We start from the raw sequence: 14,658 nt of genomic DNA on the forward strand, positions 1-14,658 counted from the left end.
CCCTGAACTGCAAGACTGAAAGAGAGAACAATACAAAGCTACTGCTTCTTTGCAATAATGCTAGATCCAGTCTTGGCTGCCAAAAAGAAAGAGGTAGTAGTGTTCAGTGATTATTCACACACTTGCTAGATAGAGATTAAAAGCAGATATTCCACATGTGTGACTTTCAGTTTGCTTAAGGCACTTAGGCCTGAGCAGTGTTCTAATTTTTTTTAATCTGTGTGCAGAATGAGTTTTGTTCTGGGCAGGGTGGTTTTGATTTAAATCAAACTGATTTAAATCACGATTTAAATCACTAGCAGGGTGGATAAAAATAAAAAAAATCCGATTTAAATAAAAAAAAATGGATTTTTTTGATTTAAATCGGATTTTTTGATTTAAATCGGATTTTTTTGATTTTTATCCACCCTGCTAGTGATTTAAATCATGATTTAAATCGTGATTTAAATCAGTTTGATTTAAATCAAATCCACCCTGGTTCTGGGCGGCAGTATCAAGGCAGTGTGTGCACACAAGTTTTCAGAGTGGGGCCTTCCTGATTCAACCTGAGCGGGATCTAAAATTTACTGAGCGGACATCAAAAAACTTGTGAGTGTGCACGCCATAGAGGGAACACGGCCTGAGTGAGGACCAGTGTTCCTGTTAACGGATTCCCAAATGTTGACTGCAACTCCCAGAATCTCCAAGGAAAAGCCATTGCAGCTGGGGATCCTGGGAGTTGTAGTCAACAGCATCTGGGAATCCCTGTTGGAGGGAACACTGGTGAGGACCAAAACAGACCATGATTGGGTCTTCTGGCCCATCCTCCCCCCACCCCACACCCAGAAGGTAGCTGTGAGGAGTTCCAGTGTTGCTTTCAGCAATGGTTGGGGACTCCCTCCTCCATTTTTCTCATTTGAATTGCTCCCCTGAAACTGTTTTCCCTCTGCCACTGAATCAAGAGAATCAAGATCAAGAGAAAGTGGTGATTTTGTTGTTCACTGAGCAGTAGAATATTGGATAAGAGAAAGTGTATGACTTGCCTTGATTTCTGTTGGTGCTTTCTCAAAAATATAGGTGGAAATTGACAAATCGAGAATGCTTTTAGAAACTAGTCGAGAAAATATCACAGAATCCTTGCAGGACAATAAGGTATTTTACAGTAATAACTGTTAGCATATCTGTTTGTACTGTACTATTGTTTTAAATTGTCTGTTTAGGATGCAAGGGGCTTATACTCTTCTTTGCCTCATTCTGTTAAATAGGTTGGCCCTGAGGTGGTGAGTCCATAATTGACCTATAATTTTTTGAACATCTCCAGAAATCAGTCTCAATAGTTTGGGTACTTTCAAAAGTGACCCAACATGACAAAAAACATTTTAAAAAATTGTGGGACCAACATGCCTCTTCTTTGAACTTGTAAACATGATCTTCACATGGGAAATAGCTGTTTTCAAAGAAGAAGAATTCCTGCCTATCTATATATTTAATTTGAATGGCTTAATGGATATCTACTCCTCAATGCACCTGAACTTTGTACAGGTGTATTAGTAGCATTACAGGTATACAGTAAATGCATACATGGCTAGGGCACAGGAAACATCCAGCTTGCTTCCTTGGGGAGCAGCTTCTTCTAAACAAAAGTATAAGAACAGGGAGAAATTTATGTGAATTTGAATAATACAAAGACTTGTGACACCACTGTGAAGAGAAATTGCAGAGATGCAATTTCTTTATCTCCTAGGAAAAATGTCTTTCATCCACTTGACTATATTAACTCTGAAAGATGGTACATTATTATCTTTTTAGTTGTCTCATGGAAATGCTGTTAATTGTAGAAAATATTTTTAGTACTGAAAGTAGCTTACAAGGAACGGCTTACTAGGTTGCATAATGGAAGACAAAGAGGGTAGCAATTTTTGTTGATCCATTCTTCTCTTGGCAGCTTTCTGTGTCACATGACATCCTACTCTGGAGGGTCACTCAACCTTCAGGGGTGAATTTGTGGGGCTTTGGCTGTACAGCAGAGGGGCTGTGGAAGTCCACTTTTGGGAACTTTTTCTGTCTACATGTCTTAGGATATAACCCATTGTTTGACATGAATGCATTGTTAAGGGACAGCAATATTTTTTTGAAAAAGTTGGAGCACAAAAAACATATTTTTAAAAGCACTTGGCACAGTGAGTACTTGATTTCAGAGCAAATACCTCAGTGGAGGCTCCTTTGCCCCCCGCCCCCCCAAAAGAAGAAGTTTTAACCTGAAGCTTTCTGCAACACTATTGGCCAATCCTCTTGCAGACCAGGAATGGAGCTCATGTATCTTCTGGCACTGGGAGAGAGTAACATCTCAGTTGCTTTAGGAAACTGCCACAGACTTGTGAGTTATCCAATGGAATGTCATCTCCTTCTTAATATTGAACCAGCAGGCAAGGTAACTTGGGACATGAGAACATCTTAGAAGTGTTGTCTAATATTTGTATCATTGTCTACCCAAAATATCAACTGCTGTTTCAAGTGTATTTTTATTCATGTCCCAGTGGTGGTTATATGATGGGAAAAACTGTCATGAGGGCAGAAAAGCAAAATAACACAACTGAAATGACATGGGAAATGTTCTAGATGTAGGTATTTTAGTGGTAGGTATTGTGGGCATGGTTACAAATAATCACTGAAAACAGTTCTTGGAAACCTTAAACATTTTTTTCAACTGCCTAGAATCATTTGGGTTTGGTGATATAAAACAATGAATAAAAAACTCTCAAATGTATTCAGCTATAAAATATACTCTGAATATTATTTCTAAAATTTTGTTTTTCACTTGTTTAGCTAAAAAAAGCCTGGAAACTAAGTCTGGTGAGTTTATGAAATATTTAGAAATTATTTCAATATATTATTTTTTAGTAGAGAATTTCTAATTTGGGGGATTTTGTGTTTGCTTTTCTCCTTGAAGGCTTCTGTTCATCCTGGTACTGGTGATATAATTCCTCCCATGTTTAGGCCACCAGGTCAGTTTGCATATATACATTTATTGAAAACCTGTTACACTCCTTTTAAACATTTAAGATCTATTATTCTGAGTGGTATTAATACTGTTCAGTTAACTATAGTACACAACTCAAGCATTTTTATGCCGTCCGTGGGTGCATGTTAGAATGCGAGGTTCTCAGTTTTGGTTTAAATGTTTCTAGTAGTTTTGCTTACAATGACATATTAAAAGTATGAAAGGAATTTATTCCAGAAACCCAAGCCCATCTCATGATTTTTGCAAACCTGTCAAGCAATGTTTTTGGATTTTGGGGGTTAGTAATAGTTGCCTTGCTATTGCTTGCTTTCTGTTCTTGTTTGTTTCTTAATTTAAATAATTAATAATAGTTGCTAATAGATCTTGCTATTGTTTTCCACTCTGGACTCCTTAGAGAAAGAGTGGAATAGAAATGTAGTAAAAATAAAATTAAGAAATAAATTCTGTGTGGATGGAGCAACGTCCTCAAAATGAGTTGGAGATTTTGTTGCTTACTTTGGGAAATAACGCATTTAGTTCCTATACAATAACAATTTTCACATTATAGACTGACCGACTGACTGACCTGAACAGCTGCCATTTCTAGTCTTGTGGCAATAATGTAGCTTCTTGTGCTGGGTGGGGTTACACTCCCCCAGAAGGAAGAGGTACGCAGCTTGGGAGTGCTCTTGGATCCAGGCCTCACTCTGGTATCTCAGGTGGAAGCTGTGGCCAGGAGCGCTTTCTATCGACTTTGGCTGATTTGACAGCTGTGTCCATTCCTTGAGGAGAATGATCTCACAACAGTGGTGCATCAGCTGGTAACCACCAGGCTCGACTAGTGCAATGCGCTCTATGTGGGGCTGCCTTTGTACTTATTTTGGAAACTTCAGTTAGTTCAAAATGTGGCAGCCAGACTGGTCTCTGGGGTAACCTGGAGAGACCATATTATGACTGTTTTAAAACAGCTGCACTGGCTGCCGATATGTTTCCAGGCGAAATACAACGTGCTGGTTATTATCTTTAAAGCTTTGAATGGCTTGGGTCCAGACTACCTTAGAGAGCACCTTCTTCGGTATGATCCCCATTGCATGTTGAGGTCATCTGGAGAGGTCTGTCTCCAGTTACCATTGGTACGTCTGGTGACGACTCGGAACTGGGCCTTCTCTGTAGCTGCTCCTGGACTATGGAATGCACTCCCAGCAGATATCCGCAGTTTAAGCTTGCTGTCAGGCTTTAAGAGAGCCCTAAAAACTTACTTGTTTGGCCTGGCCTTCCAAGGTTTTTAAATGGTTCTTTAAAGTATTTTAATTGGTTTTAAATGGTTTTTAATTGTGTTTGAATTGTTTTTATATTGTTTTTAGCACTGTGTCTTAAATGGTGTGTGTTTTTATGTCTTTTTGGATGGGATGGTTTATAAATGTAATTAATAATAATAATTATAATATAATATTGGAAATAGAGGATGCCACTGTTGCTGAACTGTTTCAAAATCCAAACCAGGCAACCTCCCCTTTGCCTTCACCTCAAAAACCCAAATGCCGTTTAACAGAAAAGCAACAAGAACTAAAGCAAAAAATAACTGCGCACATGAACCAAACAACCACCAGGGTTCGACTTCCAGCTCTAAAAACAGTTGCCAAAAAACAACTTGCTCAGGCATTAAAAGATGTAAATGCTGCACTTGCAGAAATAACAACCAATAATTTGCAAGAAACAAACCAACTAATGTACAGTGCAGCAACAATAACAACACAAGAGCTCGGATATAAGATCAGTGGACCTGTAAACAGTATCTGATCCCAAAATACCACCTAGATTCAAGGAAAATTAGAGAAGTCCTGGAAATAATCAAGCAGCAAATAACAGCAGTGTCAAAGAAGATTAGCAGATATGAAGCCAGAATTACACAACACAGGCAGAATCTCCCATTCCAGTCGAATCAGAGACGTTTCTACCAAAGCATAGAAGGAGAAACTGCAAGAAACCTAGAAACATCAAATAAAGAAGAAACAGTGCAATTCTGGCGGAAATTAGGGGACAATCTAATAGATTATAATAAAAAAGCAGGCTGGATGAAAGAGGTCAAAAAATGTAACCAACAAATGCAAGATCTAATAATAACACCAGAATTAATAAGTGAAAGAGCAAAGAAAATTAAAAATTGGACTGCTCCAGGTGACGATGGACTGCATGGCTTTTGGCTTAAACACCTAACAAGCCTTCAAAAACAACTATCAAAACAGTTCAATCACATTTTGCAAGGAGGTGATATTGAACAATGGCTAACAACTGGGAAAACTGATCTCATCATGAAAGACCCAGCAAAAGGTGCAGTTCCAAGTAATTATAGACCGATAACCTGCCTGCCAACCATGTTCAAATTATTAACTAGAATAATAGCAGATGAAGTGATGCAACACTTATTAACTAACAAACAGCTTCCAGTTGAACAGAAAGGAAATTGCCCGAACACCAGAGACACAAAAGACCAGCTGCTGATTGACAAAATGATTTTAGAAAATTGCAAGAGAAGAAAAACAAATCTAAGTGTTGCATGAATTGACTGCAAGAAAGCCTTTGATTCATTGCCTCACACATGGATACTAAAATGTTTAGAAACAACTGGTGTCAGCAAAAACATTCAGATATTTATTTTAAAAAAGCAATGAGCATGTGGCGTACACAGTTAACAATCAATGGCGAGACACTTGGACAGGTTAGCATTAGAAGAGGCATTTTTCAAGGGGACTCACTATCCCCTCTGTTGTTTGTAATCGCCATGACCCCACTTTCACAAATACTAAACAAAACAGGCCTCGGATACCAAACATCTAAAACATCAAGTAAAATCAACCATCTGCTGTACATGGACGATACGAAGTTGTATGGAAAGTCCCAGTCAGAAATTGAATCACTGCTAAACACTGTCCGTATATTCAGTAGCGATATAGCAATGGAGTTTGGACTAGACAAGTGTGCTGCATTAATAATGAAAAGAGGAAAAATAACAAAAACAGAAGGAATAGAACTGCCCAATGGAAGCAAGATCAAGAACCTGAAGAGAAAGAACATTACAAATACTTGGGCATTCTCCAGGCTGATAACATCGCACACACTGAAGTTAAAAGAAAAATTGGAAGTGAATAAATCAGGAGAGTTAGAAAAATCCTCAAGTCCAAACTCAATGGCGGGAACACCATACAAGCCATAAACACCATGTACCTGTTATCAGATACACTGCAGGAATAATAGACTGGACCCAGGCTGAGCTAGAGATGCTAGATTGTAAGACCAGGAGAATAATGACCATCAATCATGCTCTGCACCCCTGCAGTGATGTAGATAGGCTATACCTCCCTCGCAGCTCAGGTGGAAGAGGAATGCTGCAAGTCCATCAAACAGTAGAGGAGGAGAAAAGAGGCCTTGAAGAATATATCAAGGACAGTGAAGAAGATGCACTTCAAATGGTCAATAACGTGAAACAATTCAACACCAATGAAAGAAAGCAGGCCTACAAGAAAGAACAATCAAGAACCGAGCAGAAAAAGTGGAAAAAGAAGCCACTGCATGGTCAATATTTGCACAATATACGTGGAAAATCAGACATCACCAAGACCTGGCAATGGCTTAAGAATGGCAACTTGAAGAAAGAAATGGTTTAATATTGGCTGCACAAGAACAGGCACTAAGAACAAATGCAATAAGAGCAAAAGTAGAAAAGTCAACAACAAACAGCAAGTGCCACCTTTGCAAAGAAGCAGATGAAACAGTGGACCACCTAATCAGCGGTTGTAAAAAGATCACACAGACTGACTACAAACAAAGGCATGACAAGATAGCAGGGATGATACACTGGAACATCTGCAAAAAATACAAGCTACCTGTAGCCAAAATTGGTGGGACCATAAAATTGAAAAAGTTGAAGAAAATGAAGATGTAAAAATATTATGGGACTTCCAACTACAAACAGAAAAACATCTGCCACACAATACACCAGATATAACTATAGTCGAGAAGAAAGAAAAACAAGTTAAAATAATCGACATAGCAATACCAGGGGATAGCAGAATAGAAGAAAAAGAAATAGAAAAAAAAATCACCAAATACAAAGATCTACAAATTGAAATTGAAAGGCTGTGGCAGAAGAAGACCAAAATAAAACCAGTGGTAATTGGCGCCCTAGGTGCAGTTCCAAAAGACCTTGAAGAGCACTTCAACACCATGGGGCCACAGAAATCACCATCAGCCAATTACAAAAAGCAACTTTACAGGGAACAGCCTATATTCTGCGACGATATCTATAACAACAGCAACAACATTGACAATAAAATTCAGCCATCCCAGGTCCTTGGGAAGGACTCGATGTCTAGATAAAACAAACCAGTCAATAACACCTGTCTTACTGTGTAAATAAATAATAATGATTTTGCAAATAGTATCCAACTGTTTGTAGTGATTTCATAGAAGATATCTCTGTGTCCTGGCATCCTCCATGTTGATTGTAATGTAAAACTGTACAAATTAGCCACACCGTTGTGTATTTCATGAATTTCCTGTGCTGTGCCTGATGCTGAACTTATCTGTTTCTCTGAAATATTAATACATTTCATATAATCTTGCTGCTATGGAAAGAAACACTCTGGATAATCAACAGCTTCTTGCATGAAATGACCCAAGTCCTACTTCCATTTTACATATAAAATGCTCCCTTCTGCATATGCTTGCTTCTCTCCTGGCATTACCAGTGCATTGTATACTGTTTAGACAGACTTGTTCCTTGTGGTTAAATTCTGGTGGATATGAAATATAGATCAACAAAACTCAGAGTCTGGTTTAAAACGGACATCGTTTCATGAAGTCTCTCTCTTTTCCTTTACTTGGGATAACTTTGTGGTGGTCATCAACCATGTGAGCACGTCAGAGTTGTTTCTAGAGCTCAGTTCTGTAGCTCCCAGTTAACTTTCTCCACATAGATGGTTGCAAGGGTCATGTTGGCCACTGAGTTGAATTGTATATCTGTTTTATCAATTTGACGAACAAAATGAGTATTCTAGCTGAGTTCCTTTTTTTATTTTTTTGCTTTTATAAATTCTTGGTTTGCTTTTCCTGTTAGGACCCTCAGAAATCACTCTAAATCTATTTGGTTTCTAAAAAAAATATGTACATTTATCTTTTAAAGCTTTGATGCCCTTTGCTGCTCCATTGGTGAGTAATAATGGAAGCTTCCAGTGTCTCTGTGGGGACCAGAGTTGCCATATGTCACTTGCTGTATTCCAGAATCCCACCATTCCATAGCCAAACTGGAATTAGGACTGTAATTCAATTAGAGAAATCTTAGCAGATTGTTTTTAATGGGTTTTAGTTAGCTAATTGATTAAATTTGCATGTAAGAACAATAGTTCTAATGGGAAATGCTTGTGTGTATCACCATATGCAGCATGTCCAAAGAGTCATTCCCCTTTCTCTCTTTTGGAATGTCCTCTTTTAAATATTAAGATGGCGCTCGCTATCTTGACTCTTGTACATATTTTCATTAGATTTCACTTTAAAAAAAAACTGCAGTCCAGCTAATTGGAGGCACCTGATTGTGTTGATCATAATGATTTTTAAACTGTCATATTAATAGTTCATACTTCACTAGGATGAACAAAGAGAGCCAACCTCCCCTCCCCTCCCCTTCCCTCCTGTGCCTAAAGGCTGTGCCTCAGTGGCTTCCACACCATGATCTGTAGCAAAAAGCAATTGGGCCTGAGAGAGCTGTTGCTGTGTCTGTGCTGCTTCTAGAGCAAAGGGCTATCTTTAAAATACTGTGATATCACAAATATCATCTTTGTAATGTACATCACTGGTGCTGCTATGTGTCCTTTTGATAATGTCCAGCCTCTCTTGCCTCATGAGGTTTTCTTTTCAGGCTTTTGCTACTTTCTCATTGCACAGAGGAGTGAAACAAGCATTTATTTGGCAGGTAGGAAACCGTCTCCTTTTTTGTTTTAAACACTTTGACGTCTGTTTGGTAAACCCAATTTACACTTATGTTTGCAATCTCAAATTTTGCAGTTCCTTTTCCATTCCTATACGGGTGCATTCAGCTTGGCAAATGGAAATTCTACAAAAATGGCAAACGTATGTGCTAAATATCATGTCACAAAGTTACCTTTGCATTGTAGAGGATGAATATTCTCTTATTTGTTGTTGTTGTTGTTTCCTTTTAGGAGTTTCTGTACAAACAGTTACTTCCCACCACAGGGACAGTCTTATATTCTTCATGTGTTGGAGTAAGTATTTCCATGGTTATTTTCTGATTATTATGCTTTTATCAGGATATAGCTCAGGACATGGGTAGCAAAACATTCAGCACAGGAAGCAGGGAGATGTAGCACTTCTGGAGAAATGTGGGAGGTTCTGTGAGCCTGGCTTTGCATAGAGCAGGGGTGCACAACTCATTGTAATTGTTACATTAAAAATAATAATATTAATGAAAGCAATTATTAACTACTTGTGGATACTGTCAGGGACTCACAATTTTAACCAAAATAGACCTTGCCCCTGTTCAGTCAGTGGGGTATCTGGAGTGTGCATGCCAGTCCCAAACAAATGCCACATCCTCTCTTCTCCCTAAATTGCTGTTGCCTTCAGGCAGCAATCTGAGACATGTTTACTTGAGAGTGAGCATTACTGGGTGCCCTATGGAAGGAATGTATTTCCATGTAAACATTCACAGGATGGCATTGTGGGAAGAGCATCTAGGTTTCAAGTTCCCTCCCTGGCTTCTCCAAGATAGGGCTGAGAGAGATTCCTGCCTGCAACCTTGGAGGAGCCACTGCCAGTCTGTGAAGACAATCCTGAGCTTGATAGACCAATGGTCTGACTCAGTATATGGCAGCTTCCTCCTATATAAGGCAATTACTGAAGAGAATGGCCCCCCTCAGAGAAGAGGAACTGACAGAGTAAAAGGATGTTAGCCTTTCTGGGGTGCTCTGCCTGTGCTCCTCTGCCGCTGCTGCTGTTCCAGCCCAATCCATCCATAGCTGCTGCTCTCTAGCAACTGGCTCACTTCCTTGCTACTTGTAGCTCTGGTCTCAAGCAGTCAAGTACATTGAGCTGCTGCTGCTGCTGCATGTCAGCTGGACAGGCCAAGAGCTCTTCATGGCTCCTGCTGTTGCTGCGGGATATTCCAACCTGTGTGCCAGCAAAAAAAGCTCCTGTGGGTTGGATCCGGCCACTGGGCCTTAAGTTGTGTAGACTTGGTACAGCAGCACATCTACAGTCCTATCTGTCTGTCTGTCTGTCTCCTTCCCTCCCTGTGCTGCTGTTTGTTCCAGGGCTTAGTAGACTACAGACAGAAATACCAGGCAAGGAGGGGGCAGGAGGTGACTATATCCTGTAGTAAGCAGTAGATTAGTATTGTCTTGTGCTTTGAACTTGTGAATTTACAGTGGAAATGTATGTCTGAAAACAAATTTCAAGATGTGGAGAATGGTGATCCCACATTCACAAGACGGTTTTATCACACTAAAACTGTGTGGAACGAGTCACCCTGCCATGCCAATCTCTCTTTGCCACAGAAGTGAAAAGATAATCAGCCATGTCTCTATATTGGCTCCAGTGTTCTCTCTAATTTTTTTCATCTGTGTGCAGAATGAGTTTTGTTCTGGGTGGCAATATCAAGGCAGTGTATGCACACGTGCATTCAGAGTGGGGCCTTCATGATTAAACTTGAGCGGGATCTAAAATTAACTGAGTGGACATCAAAAAACATGTGAGCGCACACACAGGCGCAAGCCTTAGAGGGAACACTGATTGTCTCTATAAGCTTCCTCCTTGTGTTCTTGCCTTATGTCATTTTGTTTGTAGTGATCCTTCTGTATGTACTATTTGTCTGCAACAACCAATATCCTCATTTGCTAATGATAAACCAAAGGATGACTCACAAGTCTGTCTTAGGAACATAGGAAACTGCCATATACTGAGTCAGACCATTGGTCCATCTAGCTCAGTATTGTCTTGTTCAGGTGTGTGTGTGTGTGTGTGTGTGTGTGTGTGTGTTATATTTTATTTATTTTTAACTGTGTACACCACTTGGGGAACTTTTTGTTAAAAAACGGTATATAAATATTCATCATATTTGAATATGATGAATTCAAATATAATCCCTTCCTAAAGTGGCTCAGGCTGGTTTGTTATGTGTCGATTGCTAATATGCAAATAGAAGCACAGGAATCTACAATGAAGGGTAAAATAAAATGTATAGAATTAATGAATTTTCTTCAGGATAGCTAAAATAATAAGAGCCCTTTATCGTTTTTTTAAAATAGGGATTATTTTATGGATGGCACAGAAAATGCAGCTGTGCCATTTACTGTACATAATACAACATTTTATGTAGTCTTGGTAAAACTTTGTTTTTTCTAGGCTCTCCCTCAATACTTTTTAAAACGCTATAAACTATATAATCCTATTGCACAAGTATTCTTCAAGACAATTGTACCAGGTCCACTTACAGGTGAGTAAATCAAAAGTATTTGAGGGCCATTGAAGTGGAAACCTGTCCTTTCTATTATTCTGGTGCTAGGACTAGAAATTGCCTCTGATTTACTTAAATTTTGATTTCGGCTTGGACAGTACTTTACAATGTAATTTTGTCCTTCTCTGTATGCTGGAGCCGAGAACATCTCTGATGGGATTATCCTTCCCATGTGCTCCCAGGCAGAACTAATTGAAACATATGACAAGCCTTAAGAGCCCGGGATGGATAACCCTGCCCAGGGCTGGATCCACTGGACGAGGAGGAGAGGGAATGGTCTGATGAACAGGTCGACCTAGTATCTACCTTGTCACAGAATTTGTTCTCCCAGGAGACTTTACACCTCTTGTGAGCAGGGCCATTAATACTTTGGGAATTCAGCCCACACTACCTACAGAGTCTGCCCCTCCCACTAAGGGAAATAGAGCATACAACCAGAATCAACAGAATTTCTCTAGACAAGGGGTCTTCTTACACAAGTGGCAGACTACCACAGATCAGTGGGTCCTAAGTACAATTGCTACAGGGTACAATATAGATTTAATAACTGCTCCTCCCAACAGATTTATACCCACGCCAAGGTCACGTTGGCCTGCCAAACTCAATACAACATCTGATGGAAATAAACACAATAGAGTTGGTTCCACCCTCTCAGTTTGGCAGGGGGATTTATTCAGTTCTGTTCACTGTACCCAAGAAAGACAAAGGTCTGTTCTGGACTTGAAGTTCCTGAACCATTGGGTTCCAAAGCACAGGTTTCGTATGGAATCTCTTCGCTCCATAATGCAATCCTTGCAACACCTAGACCTTTTATCATCCATAGATCTAAAGGAGGTCTACTTGCATGTTCCAAAACATCTCAACAGTCAAGGTCTACTAAGGTTCAAGTACCTCGGGGTACATTATCAGTATAGGGCCATTCCGTTCAGTCTGTCATCAGCCCCAAGGATATTTACCAAGGTGCTGGCAGTCGCTCACCTGAGCCTACAAGGTGTTTGCGTTTTTGCTCACCTAGATGACCTGCTTTTGAGGTCACCATCCATGTTAGCAGCATCAGTGGATTTTCAGTTAACGCTGTAAATGCTAGCTCAGCATGGGTTCGTTGTAAACATAGAAAAGAGCCACCTGATACCATCATGCCGGATCTTACAGCTAGGTGTACTAATAGATACCTGCAAGGACAAACTCTTCTTGCCAGAAGAGCGACTGCAGGTTCTTCAAGGAAAGGTAGCAGAAGCAATTTGGGCTCAGGAAGCAAAATTACTGTCATTGGCTTGGCTTAATGGTTGCCACCCTAGAATTGGGCCTTGGGCCAGAATCCTCTTCAGGACACTTCAGTGGTTCCTACTACGGTTCTGGAATCCTATAGCCAAGAAGACCAACATCACACTGTCTATATCTCAACACATTCTGGAGTCTCTCCAGTGGTGGATGATGGATTGCAATCTCCGTCATGGCAGGGAGTTCCTAGATTCACCCCCAAATAATCATCACAACAGACACCAGCAAGACCGGCTGGCGGGGCTCATTGTCTATGCAGAGCAGCCCAAGGATGTTGGTCCTCAACATTATCCATTCACAGCATCAACTGGCTGGAGCTACGGGCTATTCATCTGGCATTGCTGGTGTTTCAGTGTTTAACTCACAACAGACATGTGTTGATTAGGACCGACAACACAACTGCAGAAGCCCACATAAACACAGGGGGGACCAGGTCGAGATTGCTACAGACAGAAGCAGAGCTGATCATGGCTTGGGCAGAGAAACACCTAGCATCAGTCATGGCCCACCCAGAGACGTAAGTTTTGGGCGGCATAAAATATGTTAAATAAATAAATAAATTTACAAGGCACTACAAGATTGATTTGTATGCTTCCTCTCATGCAGCATTTGGTCGCAGAGTATTACAGCAGGTTCTTCCCCCGGAGTAGGCAAGGACACTCTCTCCCAGAAAGCGTTATGGCTAGAGCTGTGGTATGTCCCAATCAGAGATATCCTCAGCTCCAGAATACAGAGCATTGGTTCACTTACCATGAAGGCTCCTTCTTGGTACTGGAGCCAAGGACATCTCGGCCCTCCCAGGTGGTGTCCTGGCCTACTCCATGGGAATTCTAAGCATACCATACTGCAAACTGGTGTGTTTCTTTACTGTTATTTCTGTGTTACTCTGTTAATGGTTTCTATACTTATTACATAAGAACAGCTCTGCTGGATCAGGCCCAAGGCCCATCTAGTCCAGCATTCTGTTTCATACAGTGACTCATCAGATGCCACTGGAAGCTTACAGGCAAGAGTTGAGGGCATGCCTTCCCTCCTACTGGTACTCCCCTGCAACTGGTACTCTGTGTTTCGTTTCTGTGTTACTCACACATTCGGCCTAAAAGAATTGGGTGAGGTTATTCGTCCTGGGCTCTTAAGGCTTGTAATATGTTTCCATTAGTCTTGCCTGGGAGCACGTGGGAACGATAATCCAATCAGAGATGTCCTCGGCTCCAGCATTAAGAAGGAGCCTTCATGGTAAGTGAACCAATGCTCTGTTCTTCCACTGTATGTGCCTGGCAAAGTAGCAGTGACGTATCATGACATGTTCTCATAATGTTGGGTGGTTGGTTGTGATATTTCAAATAATAAATTTCCAACATGGTTTACAAATAAAATAGTACTAAAGCAGTTTTAATAACTGATAAAACAACAGATTAAAAACTGGCAGTTAAAAATGAAAACATTCAGAGGTCTGGGAGAATACAAAAATATTTGCCTGGCACCAAAAAAGGTACAAGGTGGACTTCTCTGGAGAAGGAGTTCTACAGACAAAACCACAAGAATATCATATTTACCTGAATTCAAGACTAGGTTTTCCGCAAGTTTTTTGATATTAGAAACCAGGAGGTCATCTTAAAATCAGACTTCCTTTCAAGTTAATGCAAGTATAACCTGTATTTAACTTCTACCTTTGAAGGGGATCATCTTAAATTTATGAGATAAGTGCGTGTATGTGTGATTATATTTTTTATAGATATTAATTTCATCAAGCAGTAGTGTAGCGGTTTATTGAATATATAGTTTTTCCTATGTCAAAGGCTTGTTTGCCTGGAAATATGTTTTCAAAATAATTCTCATGCACTCTACTAAGATTCAACATGGTGCCTAA

At 40.1% G+C, this 14,658-nt stretch overlaps 1 protein-coding gene across 5 annotated transcripts in view; it reads left to right on the top strand.

Moving 5' to 3' along the window:
* The window catches only part of SFXN4 (sideroflexin 4), a 28,718-nt gene that overhangs the window by 6,107 nt on the left and 7,953 nt on the right, over nt 1-14,658 (top strand). For 2 of the 5 annotated variants that reach the window (XM_053304217.1, XM_053304218.1), the window contains exons 3-10: nt 1,057-1,131; nt 2,806-2,832; nt 2,930-2,984; nt 8,163-8,188; nt 8,895-8,948; nt 9,041-9,106; nt 9,196-9,258; nt 11,396-11,486. In XM_053304217.1, the coding sequence (XP_053160192.1) occupies nt 1,057-1,131; nt 2,806-2,832; nt 2,930-2,984; nt 8,163-8,188; nt 8,895-8,948; nt 9,041-9,106; nt 9,196-9,258; nt 11,396-11,486 (457 nt within the window). The remainder of the gene's footprint in view (nt 1-1,056; nt 1,132-2,805; nt 2,833-2,929; nt 2,985-8,162; nt 8,189-8,894; nt 8,949-9,040; nt 9,107-9,195; nt 9,259-11,395; nt 11,487-14,658) is intronic. The other 3 variants (XM_053304219.1, XM_053304220.1, XM_053304221.1) reach the window with 3 other exon arrangements.

The sequence above is a fragment of the Hemicordylus capensis genome, chromosome 3 (assembly GCF_027244095.1).
Source record: "Hemicordylus capensis ecotype Gifberg chromosome 3, rHemCap1.1.pri, whole genome shotgun sequence".
In the NCBI taxonomy this organism is placed as follows: Eukaryota; Metazoa; Chordata; class Lepidosauria; order Squamata; family Cordylidae; genus Hemicordylus; species Hemicordylus capensis.